Source organism: Gymnoscopelus microlampas (genome assembly GCF_963454915.1).
Source record: "Gymnoscopelus microlampas genome assembly, chromosome: 18".
Taxonomy (NCBI): domain Eukaryota; kingdom Metazoa; phylum Chordata; class Actinopteri; order Myctophiformes; family Myctophidae; genus Gymnoscopelus; species Gymnoscopelus microlampas.
This window is the reverse complement of record NC_139955.1, coordinates 18100326-18117446: the sequence shown is the minus strand read 5'-3', so window position 1 is coordinate 18117446 and position 17121 is coordinate 18100326. Positions and strand designations below refer to the sequence as shown.

The 17121-nt window shown below is 44.2% G+C and overlaps 2 protein-coding genes across 3 annotated transcripts in view; one reads left to right on the top strand and one right to left on the bottom strand.

The window, feature by feature from the left end:
• The window catches only part of LOC311033760 (hepatitis A virus cellular receptor 1 homolog), a 487428-nt gene that overhangs the window by 54356 nt on the left and 415951 nt on the right, over positions 1–17121 (top strand). The gene's annotated exons all lie outside the window — the stretch shown is intronic.
• On the bottom strand, positions 11662–16195 carry egr1 (early growth response 1). The gene is made up of 2 exons (XM_084041371.1): positions 15493–16195; positions 11662–14289 (listed from the first exon to the last, which is right to left on the bottom strand). Exons 1-2 carry the CDS (start codon positions 15707–15709, stop codon positions 12965–12967), a joined length of 1542 nt encoding a protein of 513 aa, XP_083897497.1. The 5' UTR covers positions 15710–16195; the 3' UTR covers positions 11662–12964.

The following is a 17121-nucleotide window of genomic DNA, read 5'->3' as shown; positions in this document are numbered from 1 at the left end:
GGCCGATTTTTGTATAAAAAATGTTATATTACTCCTACAGATTTTGTCCAAACATCACGCAAATCGGTACACATTATCCAGTCTTGTGATCAAGACGGATCTGTAATTTTTTTAATAGTCAATCCTGATTGGCTAAGATTGGCATCTACATCTAAAGTTTGCAGGAGGGTCTCGTTTTGAACAAAATGCCTCAAATCATGAGCGCTGCGTCCGATTGCGAACACAAAACTATGTTCTACACTCCCACAAATCAACATATTGTGTAATAACGTCATCAACATTAATCCCTCAACAACTTCTACACTACAGATTCCACTGAATGACTGAATTCCTAACATTGCTGGCCCACAATAACCTGAGATCTGTGCTCCGAGGAGCACTTTTTCTATTTTTTCTAGTATAATATTACTAATTACTACAGTCTTTTCTACGATGTCTTTAGTTGTGGATAAAAAGTGTTGAAAATTTAAAGTACAGTATATTGATTAGTCACAAAAACACAGACAGACAGACAAATGTCAAAGACAAATACATAGATACACAGACATATTAATCTGATGATCTGATCTGAAGTGACAAGTTAAGCCATGCACCTGCTCTCTCTCTCTCTCTCTCTCTCTCTCTCTCTCTCTACAGTACCTCTGTGTCTGTCTCTCTCGCTGTCTCTCTCTTTCATACACTCTGCCTGTCTGTCTGTCTGTCTGTCTGTCTGTCTGTCTGTCTGTCTGTCTGTCTGTCTGTCTGTCTGTCTGTCTGTCTGTCTTTCTCATAGGAAGAGATGCAGACAGTAGACAGATGAGGGTGTGAAAAAGAATTCCATACTAAGTACACGCGCGCGCACACACACATGGTGATGTAATGTCTCTGAAAGACGGCCCAGTGGGCCAACAGTGCCGACTGCGTTCATGACATAGCTGGCATGGTGATGGTGTGCATGGACACTGGGGACGAGATGGGCAGGGACTGGTTTCCAGTAAGCCTGCATGTGGGAGGCTGGGCGGGCGTCATAGACTGTATAGGACACAAAACCACAGCAGTGTGTCAGGGGAGAGGACAGAGAAACGATAAAAGGAAAGAACATGTGACTCCAACATGCAGAAACAAATCTGAGGAAAGATGCCGAGGAATAAGATCAGACACATGATGCAGGGAGAGGGATGCTTTATTTACACTTCGTCGTATGATGATGCCGTGTGCCGAAAATAGCCCAATGTAGGAAATATAAACCAGGCTGAACAAGAAGACAGACACAGGTGGGAGGGGTATATGAACAGATGGGAGACTATGGACAGACGATGGAGAGAGGTAAAGGTACACGCATCAAATGGAGAAGCTCATGGTAGAGAATAGTGTAGCAGGTAAACAACCCTTCATTTAACCGCAATCTCGCATTGCTTTGGAAAGCTGAGAGAGAGAGAGAGAGAGAGAGAGAGAGAGAGAGAGAGAGAGAGAGAGAGAGAGAGAGAGAGAGAGATTATAATAGCATCATCCATACTTCCATCTTCATACAGTACCAGTTTTTATAGCCTGGATAGAATAACAGAAAAGAGCTGCGCTCATTACTCACAATGGAGGACTCTATTAAACAACACACACACACACACACACACACACACACACACACACACACACACACACACACACACACACACACACGCAAAGGTGTGTACGGAGCCCCTGAAGGGACATTACAAGGTAGATTTGTCTTTTTTTTCTGCCGGTTTATGTTTTGTGGTATGGGGAAAAAAACTGTCAGTACAGTCTTTGAAATGTAGTGGAATGAAAGTTAAAAGTATCCAAAAAAAGTAACATACTCAAGTAATGTATACAGATACTCAAAAAATGTACTTAAGTACAGTACTCAAGTAAATGTACTCCAATTTGTGATAAGAACCCACACTCAGCGCTGACATGATCTTTTTGTAATCTGACATCATTACTGAGAGCTTCACTTCCATTAGAGGATGAGGTGCAGGGGGGGGGCATCCGAGGTACTCACATTTTGTTTTTTTACTTAAGTAAAAGTATCAATACCACAATGTAGAAATACTCACTTGCAAATAAAAGTCTGGTACAAAAAGATTAGTTGAGTAAAAAAAAAAAAAGAAAAAACTTTTAATCAAAAGTGCTAAAGTTTATGCAAGTTCAATAAGTATAAAAATACTAGATAGACGATTCGTCTGGTTGCCAGGCTAGGCTATTGTATGTTTTGTAATAATAATCAAAATCTACAAAGTAACTAGTTACTAAAGTTTTCAAATAATTGTATAGCGGAGTAAAAGTACAAAATTTGCCTCTGAGATGTAGTGGAGGCGTAGAAATTAGGGGTGTGCCGATATATCGTCCCGCGATATATCGCGATACGTTTTCGCGACGATATGTATCGTTTTGGAAAAAAAAAATATCGTTTTGAAAAAAAAAATATATATATATATATATATTTTTTATTTTTTATTTTTTTTACACCAATCAAAATAATCAGGCATGCAAACAGCCCCGAGGTGAAAAGGGTGACAACATGTTGTTTTTTTTTCGGGTCAGGTGTCACACTATTGCCCTATTTGGATTCAAAACGGCTGAAAAGCTACAAGTTTGCATGTCTGAATAATGCAAAAACAGAATTATTTGTTTGCATTTCCTTTTTTTCTCCCCCATTTATTTTCATGATAAAAAAAGTGCGTATCGTATCGAAATCGTATCGAAGTTGTGAGCCAAATATCGTATCGTATCGTTTCGTGAAATTAGTGTATCGGCACACCCCTAGTAGAAATAAAAGTATGTACTTAGTTACTTTACACCACTGCCGAGGTGTTTATAGCTGCATGCTGGGATGATTATGTGAACACGGATGAATTATGATGGAAGCACACACAGTGGGACATGTGAGTTCAACTGGTCTGACCCCCCCCCCCCCCCCCCCCCCCTCCCACATCCCCTGACCATCACCGTATACCTTGTCGGAGCATTACGCCACTAAAACCGGGAAAACTCTTCAGGTTAAAGTTGAGTTGGCTGGCGGTCAAGGCAGCGTGACATCACTTTGCTAGTAATGACCTGTCAACTGTTTCACATTAGGAAGCGTAAAGAATCCACATACACACTTGACAGAGCTGACAGATGCTGTCAGGCCACCATGCAGTCACATGGTCCTAAATGAGGACTTAACAGGCTGGATGTGACAGGGACACATCCCTGCACAGCCTGCTTACACATAACTAGCTGTTAGAGAGAAGGAGAGAGAGGGAGAGGGAGAGAGAGAGAGAGAGAGAGAGGGAGACAGGGAGAGTAAGAGAGAGATAGACAGACAGAGCAAGAGAGAGATAGACAGACAGACAGAGAGCAAGAGAGAGAGACAGACAGACAGACAGACAGACAGACAGACAGACAGAGTATGTGTGAGAGAGAGAGAGAGACAGAGAGAGAGAGAGAGAGAGAGAGAGAGAGTGAGTGACAGATAGACAGAAAGAGAAGGAAGGATGCTGTAATTTCAAGGCTGTATTAATTGAATGGAATTGGCACCAGCTTTCATGACACAGGACATAAATTGGCAGTCTTTGTGATTTTCCCATCCAACAGTGATCATCACCAGTAAGGACCAGTATAGACTGGTATGGAGCAGTTGGAGTGATATCAGAGATGCTTTTCTCCAGCCCCCACGGGAGCTGCCATGAGAAAATACTAGTCCAGAGTCAATTTGTAGGTTTGTGTCCGCGCATGCATGAGCGTGTGTGTGTGTGTGTGTGTGTGTGTGTGCGTGCGTGCGTGCGTGCGTGCGTGCGTGCGCGCGTGCGCGCGCGCGCGTGTGTGTGTGTGTGTGTGTGTGTGTGTGTGAGTTAGTACCAGCCTGGTCGGCAGAAAAAAAAACGTTGCCCAGAACCGTTCAGTGACAAAGTTTTGAATCCCCAAAACGTTGCGTGTGAACTTTCAATGACATGGTCAGCAAATGCAGACCAGACCATGTTGAGTCAATCCTCAATTTGACGTTCCTAAACCTAACCTTAACCCTAACCTTAACTTCACAAAAGGAACACTAAACGTATTCTTTTTTTTATAATGATTTATTTATTGACAATGCACAATGTACACATATCATTATCATATCTTTCTTCATTTTCCTTTTTTTGTAAACAAGACATAATGAAAAAGACAAGGAATAAATAAAATGACAAGATACACAAAAACACCACAAAAAAGGGAAACAAAAATACAAAAAACCCTTAACCTAATAAGCGTTGAAATGTGACGTTTTTGGGGTCCAGAAACATTGATGTTACACGTTTCTGCAGAAATGTATTGTGACGTTTCCTCTGGCGATTGGGTTGGTATATGTACATGTGTCTGTGTGTTCTGTTGAGCTGTGCATGTGTGTGTGTGTGTGTGGGGGGGGGGGGGGGGGGATACGGTGGGTGGTGTATGGAGGGGCTCCATCCCACCCTGCAGGTACCACAGCCCTCCGCTACCTGCGCGCAGCACCCTGATGACACCAACGGGCGTGAAAGTGGTCATCAGTTCCACCTCATCACTATGGAACTAAATATAACAGCACAGCGGCTTCCGCGGGACTGGGAGGCCAGCTGTAGTGGGGTGGGTGTGGGGGGTGGGGGGTGGTCTGGACAGATGATTATACACATTACACCGTATCCCTCCACCTTGATAATTCTCACATTTCCCCTGTGATCAGGCTGTCACCCTGAGATGCACAGCACCTTCAGCTCATGCACATACACACACAGTATACACACACACACATAGCAGATACAGGTAAACATGTTGTCCACACACACACACACACGCACACGCACACATGCACACACGCACACACGCACACACGCACACATGCACACACACACACGCACACGCACACACAGAGAGAGAGTACACATCGGGACACCTGTTTACCTACCCAGGCAGGGATTTGATATCTTTTCATAGGGAGTGATTATTCCATGGTGAATGTCTTTAGCAGCAGCCAGATGAAAGACGTTGGCAGAGCTTCATCAAAGCACAGCAGAGATACACACTTTGAGGTTGTCACTCACAGAGTAAAAGCTTCTGTATCAAGCAGCAAGACAAAGGTTTCTCTGTCTCTCTGTCTCTCTCTCTTCCCCCACCCCCCCCACCCCATCACTGTCTCTCCATATGTTACAGTAGTTAGTTATCTCGGAGCCAGTGCAAATGCTTCTGTTGGTCTTTTTTTGTTGTGTGACTAGAGCTTTGTCTTTGGTGCAGATTACGTTATTTATCATAAATTAATTCCACACGCATGAACACACGTTGCCTAATGACATGAGCGAGTGGGTTGAGAATAGCCTGTGGCTGTCAGGGACACCGCTGTTAACGTAGTGGTACACTACTACTGAAGTAGTTGTACACACTACTGCTAAAGTATTACTACTAACGTAGTAGTGTATGGCAGATCAATTTATGATTGACATAGAAAAACCTTTGCTGACATGAGAAAAAGAAAATGTGTGCTTTTGTGTGTGTGTGAGAGAGCATGTGCACGCATAGTGCATAATAATGTCTGTTATGCCCGTCTGTGTATATGTGTTTGAGTGCGTGTGTGTCTGTGTGTGTGGGAACAGGTGGCTGCAGCTCAATCAGATCAGACGCCTAGCCCCAGCCCTTTGATTGACAGATGTAGAGTCACCGCAGGACACATTTGATCATTTGATAGGCGCGCGTGCGTGCGTGCGTGCTTGTTTAGGCTCCTCCTCAGCTACGAGAACAGCACAGCGCATAAGATGCCCCGATTTTATTATGAAGTCAATAAGCAATAAGCATCATGTTATATCTGCCATGTTTGTACAGTGACTGTATTCCTTATTAAAATACTCTCATAGCGTCACTGTGTTATAAGCAGTTTCTACAGTGACTCTATTCCTTATTTAAAGGTAGGGTAAGTGATATTTTTTGGTTAAAACAAAAAGTATTTTGTTAAAAGGTTAAAATACTATATTCTGATAGTAATCATTGCTATAGAGTGTTTTTTCAGCAACAGATGTCTCCCTGTCTCTCCAGCTCTTTAATAAACAGATTTTTTTTTTTTCGGTAGGTGTCAAAATCTCAGCCAATCAGGAGAAAGTACCAATTTTTAAGCTTAATTTGTATAGTGTTCCAGTTCCAATTTTGTCTGCTCATTTCTTAGTGTCATCACTTCCAATTTCATTTGTTTAATCTGTATCCTGATTGAGTTCTCTGTCTTGGTTGGATAAAATTGGAAATGAAACTGAAACTGAAACGAAAATGCATTTTCTGTTTAATAAAGAGCTGGAGAGACAAGGAGACTCCTAATACTGAACAAACACTATAGCAATGAGTACTATCAGAATATAGAGCTATTTAACACTTATTTTAACCAAAGCAAATCACTTACCCTACCTTTAAGTTCCCTTAAAGCCTCATTGTGTTTCTGCAGTTTCAGTACAGTGTGAGCTTATAGAACAGCTATTTTCGGCAAATGTTTGCCTTATTAAAATACTCTCATTCTCTCACTGTTTCTACAGTGGCTGTATTCCTTATTAACCACTTGAACCCTACAGTATATACTTCAATGACTGAATCCCCAGGGGTCTGTACTTGCCCCCCCCCCCCTCTATACCAAATCTCTTTGCCGAAAATAGCAGATCTACAAACTCATAACACGTCGCGAGGCGTTGTGAGCTTGTAGAACAGCTATTTTCGGCGATTGTTTGCCTATTATGACATGCCCATAACAGGGATGCTAGGGTTCATGTGGTTAAAGTACCCCCCCCCCCCCCCCCCCCATGCCTTCACTGTGTTTCTCCGGTTTCTACAGTGACTGTATTCCTTATTAAAACACCCTCATGCCCTCGCTGGACAGGAATAACGGAATAACAGCAAACTTTTGTTTACTTGGTGAAGAAACATCCGCTATGCTGACAAGTAACGTCTGACCACAAAGCCTTATGGCATGCACTGACACACACACTCACTTCTAATCTTGGTTGTTATTGTGCATGCTGGGCGGTTCTACTACAATGAGCCTGAAATGCACCCCTCCACTATTTCATCTGTAATGAAACATACTGACAGAAGGGTGGTTATAAGAATATTACAAGCATTATTAAGGTACATAATGAATGCAAAGAGAATTAGAATTAGATTTAGAATCAATTGTATTTGGCATACTTGTATAAGTACAAACATGTGGACATTAACTTTGTAGGTTCCTCTCTACACAAAAATATAAATATCTGAATCTATTAATATAATCTAATGACTTTGTGGAGAGCACTGCGACTGTCCCTCAGGTCTCTGCAGACAGAATACATTTCAATTAGAAAACAATTACAATTGTACATGAACCCTCAATTATGGCTCACTGGGCTAATGAGGCTCTAAATGGCTCTCATCTCCCATCATGTGATCTCCAGTTGATATTTTGTTTGAACAGACTTCATATTGTGGGATGAGGGGAATGAGGTGTCCTTCCAGACACCTGCTCGGTCCGTGATACATTCAGCAGGAAGCTAACTGATGTCGAGGACTGATCACAGTCCTGATGAGAACAGACAAGGCTCTGAGAGGCATGACTGTATTTATTTACCTGCCCTCTGAGGCCTTGCGCTGGGATTGCATTTGATAGTCAGGCTCACAGACATCCAAAGCAAACAATACGGATGTATTTATTGACCTTGACAATGGAAGAATTATGAAGACTGCTATGAATATCAGAGCGAACCAGGCGCTTTTTTTGAAAGCTGTAGTACATGTATAGTACTTGATGCTTCATTCAAGAGGTGTCATTTTTGGAGGCACACTTCAAACAGGCATGTCTTATTAGAGAGATGCAGGAACTCAGGAAGTGGTGTAGCAAAAAACTGATGTTGGTTGTGATTTAAGAAATTCGAAAGAAATACACGCTGGATATTGAGTTACAGAATCCTATGTATTTTAAACAGATATGGCTAACAAACATGGAAAACACATTTGAGAGAGAGCGTAAACAGAAACGTTCTTGATTTTCTGGTAATGAAGGCTTTGTGTCTTTGTGGATTATCATATATTGTGCAAGCAAAGCATCTGTTGAGTCTGGGTCTATGAAAGAGATACAATATAGCGATGACATTAGGAATGTCATCGTGGGAAGTGTGAGCCTGTAGCAAACGCACTTGCTCAATAAAACTGATTTGTGGTTCATGTCATGTCTGAATTGAAGATGACGTGTAGTTGTGACATCACTGAAAAATCCTTGCTATCTTTATTCTACACCCATTCAGGTCCATTTGTACCCTCTTACTTCTGTAATTAAATGAACACTGGATTTACTGTGTTGTAACAGAACTACAATACAACGCCATACACAAGGACGAAAAACATCACCTTTAGGTTTGTGTTTAGGCTACAGTACCAATCCCCACAGACTCAACAGGTGTCTCCAACTGTCTGCAGTGTTCCCCGTTGGCTGGTACAATACAGATAAAAATGCTGTGACAGTGAAGCTCTGAATGTGAGATCAATGGAGCATATTTAAAAGACATTAGAGAGCAGTTCGCCTGTCCTGCTCCTGTGATGAAGCGTGCAGCGTGGCATCTGCGCCAAGGCGCTCCGTCCTCCTCTGTCCCAGCTGTTTAATCCCCACGTAGAGGTGCGAGACGCGTGGCCACAGGTCCGACAGCTGTTCCCGATCGTCCCGGACAGGGCTGGGCTCGCCAGCGGCCCAGGAGGAGGTGTCAGCTGTTGAGGGCAGAGGAGAGAGGAGATCCACGCTGGCCCCAGAGCCCCTCAGTCACTCTCTAACTCGCTCACATTAAAGTGAGCTCTAATCACTGCCGGGACTTGGCCGATGATGTGGTTATCAAACGGCATATTTCAGAAAGGAATCTTAAAAGACCGGGGGGGGCAAAGAGGCAATAAGAGAACATTTGTATGTGGATGAAAGGGAAAAGTATAGACAGACCTTGCATCAGATTTATTGAGGTGTGTGTGTGTGTGTGTGTGTGTGTGTGTGTGTGTGTGTGTGTGTGTGTGTGTGTGTGTGTGTGTGTGTGTGTGTGTGTGTGTGTGTGTGTGTGTGTGTGTGTGTGTGTGTGTGTGTGTGTGTGTGTGTGTGTGTGTGTGTGTGTGTGTGTGTGTGTGTGTGTGTGTGTGTGCGTGCGTGCGTGCGTGCGTGCGTGCGTGCGTGCGTGCGTGCGTGCGTGCGTGCGTGCGTGCGTGCGTGCGTGCGTGCGTGCGTGCGTGCGTGCGTGCGTGCGTGCGTGCGTGCGTGCGCGTGTGCGGCTCTGGCAGGGGGGATGTCATTAGCATCTCCAGTTAAATCTGCAGTACTGGAGAGAGAAAGAGAGAGAGAGAGAGAGGGCAGAAGGAAAGAGGAGAGAGTGAACGTTAGGAGGGTTGAGGGAAGAATCTTTTGTTGCAATTTGGTTTTTAACTCCCCAAAAAGAATAAGAGAACAAACACATTTTTTTAACAAAGGCGGAGCTCTTGAAGTGGATCCCATTGGGGCACAAGGTGGCTCCATTTGTGGGTTAGCATGCAGTGATCTCCTCACTCGCTTCCCTTAAAAGAACAGACCGGGTGGATGAGCTTTGATGTGCAAGGAACAGACACTCTGCTGCCATGAACAAGAGCAAAGGAAAGACACTCCCTGAAAAGACATAGGCCGTCTTTCAAAAGATGGGTGTACTGGGTACAGACCGGGTACGGATTGGGTATCGACAGGGTACGGAACCTTGCACAGTCAACCCATAACTTCCCCTGTGAAGCTCAATAATACTGACTGCAATATTGCCTTTTTATGCCTCTGCACGAAAGCTCATTGCTGTACATGCAACCTGGAGAAGGGTAATCTCAGGCTTTCACAAGTGAAAGGCTTTCTTGGAAGTGTAGAAAAATGGCTGCTGATGAATGATTCTTGATTTAGGACCAGGGACCAAAACAATTTTATAAACAAGGCTTTAAAATACACACATGGGGATTTCACCAAAATACTAGTGTGCTTTTTGTGTGATTTAAACAGGAACTTTGCTAGTATTTAATGTGAATCCTATCATTCTATTGTCACTTGAGGACAAGTGATGATACCTCTCAATTCCGTGTTCCTTGTGTCGAGAGCTTGCGCGGGGAAATGGACACTAGCCTACATAAAACATTATACACGTTAGTTTACGTAGGCTGGTGGCAATTTCCCAGAGCACGTTCTCGACACAGAATGCAGTGGGAAGTGTTTGTCCTCCTTAAAATAGAACGAAAGGATTCATGTTAAATATCAACAAACTTTCCCTTTAAACAGCAACATGACTTAAGGCCTTTAAACTCTGGTGATGAAATCAGCCACACTGGTGATGTGTTTGTGTTTTGTGTTTGTTTATCCTGTTTCATATGCTGTGTATTTTAATTATTTATTCAGCAACAATGGTATGATCTATCTAGGAATACAAACGCTGCAGGACACAACTCCATTAGTGTGTAGACTTACTATAGACTGTATGAATACAGTATATCACAAACACAAGCTCAGCATGCACGTGCACTCACACACGCATGCATACACGCTGGCACACACAGACGCGCGCGCGCACACACACACACACGCACACGCACACGCACACGCACACGCACACGCACACACACCTCACAAGACCCAATTTGGAAAGTCAATTTGGGATCAGGAGACCAATTATCTTAATTATTTTCCTTTCCATCCAATCCCTTTCTCTCTTCCTCTTGTTTTTCCACTTTCTATTTTAGCTGTGTTTGCATTTGTGCATATTTTGATGAGTGTATTTCACAGCACAAAATTACTCTCAAACTCTGGGTGCAAACTTATAGCCCGTCTCTTGTCTCCTCCGTATTATCTGGCCATCAGAACAAATCTGCTTTTTGGGTTCTTTAATATTTAGGCAAGAGACTAACTTGATTTATTTCCATATTTAAGCATGTAGTGAGAATGCCTTGCCTAACTCACGGCAGAAGATGATGAATAATGATGGTGCATGTAAGCTGTTATTATACCGTGCATGAAAACTTAAAGAAACAACTGTTGCACCTTCGGGGCCAGTTTGTTCACTTGTACTATTGCAACAATAAAATATAGCCTGCATGGTTATTGCTCAACTGCTCATTCAATTCAAGATGACAGCATCTTGCCGAGCACGTTTGTAGAAAATAAGGTAATTATCACGTGATGGATTTCACCTGTGCCCTGGGCACTTAACCCCAGTCATGTCTCAACATGGTGTTCACAAGAATGGTTGGTTTAAAAATACCCCCTCACCCCCTCCCCTCCCCCCAAGTAATTCATCTCAGTAACACTGTGCAGGAGGATAGCTGCTGCTGTGGACTCGGAAAAAAGAAAAGACTTTGAAATCTGAAAGAATAATTGAAAAAGGTAGATGAGCTGAATAGCTTCCAAGAACATGTTAGATCTTGATAATGATTCCCCATCATCAGTGTTTATGGGCATGGGTGTGTTTATGGGCATGGGAGTCAGGCTCTTGTATTATCATTAACACAAGGTCCAGTGTTGGTGGTGTAGTGTCATTAAATAATGCTGTGCAGATTTTGGTTGAAGCTGCACAATGGAGGGTTTTGAAGTGCAATGTCAATATTCCACTGTGAAACAGACTGGATACCAATTGAAATACTTGAAATTGAAATGCAGTAGTCAATAATAATGAAAGGAAGGGAAAACAGAGATTACATATATATTCATATTTTATTTATATTTCATTTCTGGGAGGATATCTTGTACACCAAATATCCCATTGGCAGTTAAGCGCATTCAATGTGTTCAGAAGCCAGAAACAGTCACTTGGTTTTACAAACACAAATACAAAATAAAGATAAAACACAAAATAATGAACTGCATGTAAATAACATACAAAAGAATCCCATGCCTACTCAGTAGGTAACTTCAACATTCCAGCTCTCAAAGTTGTGGATATTTACACTTCAGTTTTACAAAAATATAGTTTTATAATTTTTCTCCTTGTTTTTTCTTTTTGCTTACATTCTAAATGAAATGAAGCGGTGCCCTCATGTCTCATCCCTTTTAACCCTCTGAGCATAACGTACATTCTGTAACAAAAATATCCCCCTCCACCCCTTAAGGCGTGATGCGACGATGCATCCTCTCTTTGCGCGCAGCCCAAGTCGCAACAGCGCTCCACAGAAAGGCACCAAAAACGAGATTGTTTGTCTAGTTTTGTTGTTTTTAAGTGAAGGTATTTTTTTTCCTTTTCTCTTTTTGTCCACATAACAGAGCGATATGTCACATGTGAGAAAGAGAGAAAGAGATAGTACCAGTGGATGATATTTACAAAATAACAGAAAGTAACATCACTCTTACTCATGCTTGAATACTTAAGTGCTTCTTTTTTTCTTTTCTTTTTTCTTCTCCAAACAATGTCAAAACGTATCACAGCATCATCACTACATAATAGAGAAAGTATTGAGAAAATATGGCCCTGCTCACTTCAAATAATACAATGCAAATATGCAAATAGGTTTTCACATCAATGGTACCAAAGAATGATAAAAACAAAACATGGCACGTCTACAATATACATATACGGTAGCTTATGTATATCATTGAATGTCTTTTGTAATGTTTGAGCGTCTGCAAGGGCAAAGCGTGCCTCAACACCGTGACACCGTGCTGCCAGTGTTCATCCCATGAGCTTGTCTCTAGGTGTTTGTGTTCATCAAGAGGAGAGACCTGCCTCACGCCTCAATTGAAGTGCTTTACGGAGATGGAAAAATTCCCTTTTTTGTCTTATCGTCTTTGCTCAGTCCTCGACATGTATAGGGGGTATTTTTCTTCTCTTTTTCAGGTAAATCTCAAGGATTCACCCGACACACTGACGGAAAAAAGTGCTTTCTCGGATGGGGGGAAAACATTTTGATGCCGATTTCTTTCCCCTCGATGAACCTTGAAGAAGGCGGAGGTGGAGCAACGTTGTTTTCGTTTAAAGTGTCATTGTTGTGGCTTTTCTCTCCTTTAGCAGATCTCGATTGTCCTCGGGGAGAGAGTGGTTTGCATGTCTGATAGCGGGGTGGGGACCGGGGAGCTGTAGAGGTTGGACCCAATGGAGGAGGTGAGGAATGAGGAGGTGACTTGGGACTGAAAGGTGTTGGACATGGATACTGACGGGTAGGTAGTGGCGATGGACGGAGAGGGGTAGGAGGTGTGGACAGGGGAGGAGTAGCAGGAGGTGACAGGAGAGGAGTAAGAGGAGACAGGGGAGGGGTAGGAGGTGATGGGGGAGGGGTAGGAGGTGATGGGGGAGGAGTAGCTCGACGCTGGTGAGGCGGCCGAGACGGAAGCTGCCGTCACCACCACGGCCCCTCCCTTCTCCACCTTCTTGTCTTTCTGACGAAGGTGGATCTTCGTGTGCCTCTTCCTCTCGTCGCTGCGGGCAAACTTGCGTCCACAGATCTCGCAGGCGAAGGGCTTCTCTCCGGTGTGCGTGCGGATGTGCGTCGTCAGGTGGTCGCTGCGGCTGAAGTTGCGCATGCAGATGCGACACTGGAAGGGCTTCTGGCCCGTGTGGATGCGGATGTGACGCGTGAGCTCGTCAGAGCGTGAGAAGCGGCGGTCACAGGTCTCCACGGGGCAGGCGTACGGCCTCTCATGAGGAGGGGTCTTACTGGGCCTGGTGGGGTACTTGCGCATGCGACTGGGCTTGATCAGCTGGGACTGGTAGACGTTCTTTAGGTCTTGGGAGCCCGTCTGGGTGGCGAAGGCTTTGATGGTGGACAGAGGGGTGAGGGAGGGCTGGCCCGCTTGGTTCTGGAAGGGCTTCTGGTCTTGGGACACCAGGCTGATCTCTCCCTGTTGCTGGGGGAACAGGTAGTCTGGGATCATTGGCACGGGGAAACTGGTGCTGCAGGTCTTGCCATTGGGGTAGGCAGGAGGAGGGTACTGTAGGGACCCTCCAGCCGAGCTGGGGAACGCCTGGCCCGGGTCGGGGAAGATGTCAGGGTTTGAACTGGAGTAGGTGGGGGCGGCCGAGTAGATGGGGTTGGGCTCGCTGTGGTGGATGGAGCAACTGAGGCTGGAGCTCTGAGAAGAGGAGGTAGATGAAGAGGAGGAGGACGGAGGGAGGGAAGACGAGCTGGTCTGAGAGGCAAGGGAGGAAGAGGTGGAGATGCCCACCAGGCCGCTGACGAGGCTGAAGAGGGGCTCTGCCCAGAGGCTGTTGCTGCAGTTAGAAGCCGGCTCCAGGGTGAAGCGACCTGTGTAAGAGATGGGGGGCAGCCTCTGGGTGGAGTACGTTTGCTCCATCGACTTCTCACAGTTGAGGGAGATGTCAGGTAACGTATCTGCACAGACCAGAGAGAGAGAGAGAGGACATTAATCAACTTGTCAATATTCAGACGCAGGGAGAGGGCAGTGTGTCATCCCTCTCCCCCCCACACACATCAGCTGGTACCCCCAACACAAGCATGCATGCCCGCACTCACACATACACACGGACCCGCATGCACGCACTCGCACGCACGCGCATGCATGCATGCGCACACACACACACTAAACTCATAACTCTTATACTGGCTGAATATTTCAACCTATAAAAGAGCTGCTGTGCAAGCTTATCAATCTGCATACATGCATTCCCCTCCTCAACCATTTCTTTCATTCCCTCTCTCCCTCTAGCACAGACACAAATACGCACACACACGCACACACGTTCCTGAAGCCCATCACATAGCCAACAGCAATTGATTACCTAAACTGCAGTTCAGCTGGTTTTAGGAATGCAATTTGAATTGAGCTGTAGGAGTGTAGAGGTATGCAGTGACTGAGCACCATTTGAGTCCTCTGAGAGTCAATACAGGGCTTCCATTAAATTAGTTTCTTACTCTATTTTAAAAAAATTCCCTTTTTGTGTTCATGTCAGCTCAAATTCAAATATACTTGTACACTAATTGTGCTTTCAGAATGTCAACACACATTTGATTTGACATTACAACCCATAAGGGATAACAACATATAATTCCAATAAGTTATACTGTATAATAACATGTCTTGCATAAAATACAGTTGAACTCTTTTAAAATAATTAACAGAGTTAATAATAAAATAGTTTGCTGAACACAAATAATTATCTAAGTTATGCAACTATTTATTTAAGCCACAAACTCCACTCTACTCCAATGGCTCTGTGTTGATTTCTGTCCTACTGTTAATCCATCTGTGCCATGTAAAGCAGTGTTTCTCAAAGTGGGGTCCAGGGACCCCCAGGGGTCCTTGGGGGGGTACCAGGGGGTCCCCCAGCTAAATTTGTTAATATAGCATCACAATCATTTTAACCACTTTAACCATGACTATTCAAAAATATCAGATATACAAGCTCATAGCATGAGCTTGTAGATCTGCTATTTTCGAAAAATCCCTGCCACAAAATATTTTTCAGATGGGGGTCCACAGCCAAATACATATCATTTTGAGGGGTCTTTGACATGAAAAAGTTTGAGAACCACTGGTGTAAAGAACCAAAAGGCAAAGCGTTCAGCTGCTCTTACCTCCTGCAAGGTGGTCAGCAAACTGCTCTCCCGGCTCTCCCGACCCGAAACCTCCTGCACCCTCGGGTGCAGAGGCGGTGAGGAAGGGGGTGCCCGCCGAGCTGAGCATCATCATCTCCTCCAGTTTGGGGTAGTTATCCATGGGGGAGTGGGGGAAGCTCAGGGGGTCGGAGATCTGCAGGGCTGGGAGGATCATTTCAGTCTTGGTCGCAGCCATCCTCCGGAGCTGATCGAGGGACTGTCTGGACGGCAGTGCTGGTGCCTCGCAGGTGGGAGGAATCACTTTAGTCCAGCTCTCTGTGAGGAGCGGCTGTCAGACGGATGCTTTCTTCGTTTTCCTCTCCTTGTCCAGTTGTCTTCTCTCGTTTGTGTTTTCTCTTTTTTTCAGAGATGAGTAAAGATCCAATTGTCTTCTTTTAGTATTTCTGCTTTTTGTCAGAAATCAGATCAGAAGTGTCCTTTTTTACTCATTCCCTAAAAAATGAATCGAGATCAGTCAATGAATTAAATCTTGATATGCTCAAGATTAGTATTAAATCATATCCCAGTAATGAGGGTGTTGTTCACCAGTCTTGGATTGGAGTGTTGTTTTTTTAATTCACTTTTTAGTTTTGTTGTGCGTTGTGTTTGTCTGTCTAGATCTCTGCTCTAACGATTTGCTCTGTGTTGTCTGTGGGCTGTGAGGGCTCTCTCTGCTGCTCAGAGGTTTCCCTCGTGCCTTTTATACACTCCTAGCCGTGACGTAGATGTCCATATTTGGATCGGAGGAAGCCCATATTTAGGCACTGCAGCAGTGGAGGACACATGACGCTGGGCCTGGGGGGAAAGCGAGAGAGAGAGCAGAGCCTTTAAATCAAGCTCTCGCTGTAAATCGCGGACACATAGACTACACTTCCTCTAGTGTATGGTCAAAGTAGAATTATTCCGTGCGATAGCCGCGTGTTTCTTGCATTCTCGCCGTAGATTCGGATCGGATTTCCCATCTGTGCAGCAGCAGGCTGGGCTGTGCGCTTAGCCGGAAAACCTGGCTCCGCCGTGCCTTATAAGGTCGTGACTACATAAGGACCTATTCCGGTGGGTTTCCATTTCCCGTTGCCCTTATTTGGGACTTCCTCCTGAGGTAGAGCGCTGATCGCTGCTTGGCAGTGAATGAGAGGCTGGAGGAGCGCAAATCATGTCCACAGTCCAGCGTCTCTCTCTCTCACAATAAGTAATGTCAGCAGCAGTATATTCTATTCTGCTGCTCTGGTTTGAAGCGCAGCCTCACAGGCTACAGCTGAACTTAAACACTGTGCTGCTATTTAAAAGAAAACGAAAAAAACATACAAGCCTTCCTGTATGTTTTCAGTGTTTGGGTGTTAATTCAATCTGTTTATTGCAATTTTTGTATTTGATGGTTTGCACTGGAGGAAGCTATTACGTATCTGCATAATATACCAACTTTTGATGTTGAATGCTTCTGTGGAAAATACAATAAACAAAGTAAAAACATAAACATAAATTAATTTAAAAAAACATACAAGCCAGCTTGCTCTTGTAGAAAGCTAGTTGCCTAGACGAGACGATAGTTGGGATAAGATATAGCTAGATTCGGCTGTCTTTTACTATAATAAAACGATCGTTCACCGA

What these genes read in the sequence shown, in the direction of transcription:
- egr1 (XM_084041371.1), bottom strand. Translation starts at nt 15,709, where the DNA reads ATGGCTGCGACCAAGACTGAAATGATCCTCCCAGCCCTGCAGATCTCC. An exon ending in TGCTGACCACCTTGCAGGAG is followed by an intron (nt 14,290 to 15,492) that starts GTAAGAGCAGCT and finishes TGGTCTGTGCAG; the next exon opens with ATACGTTACCTGACATCTCC.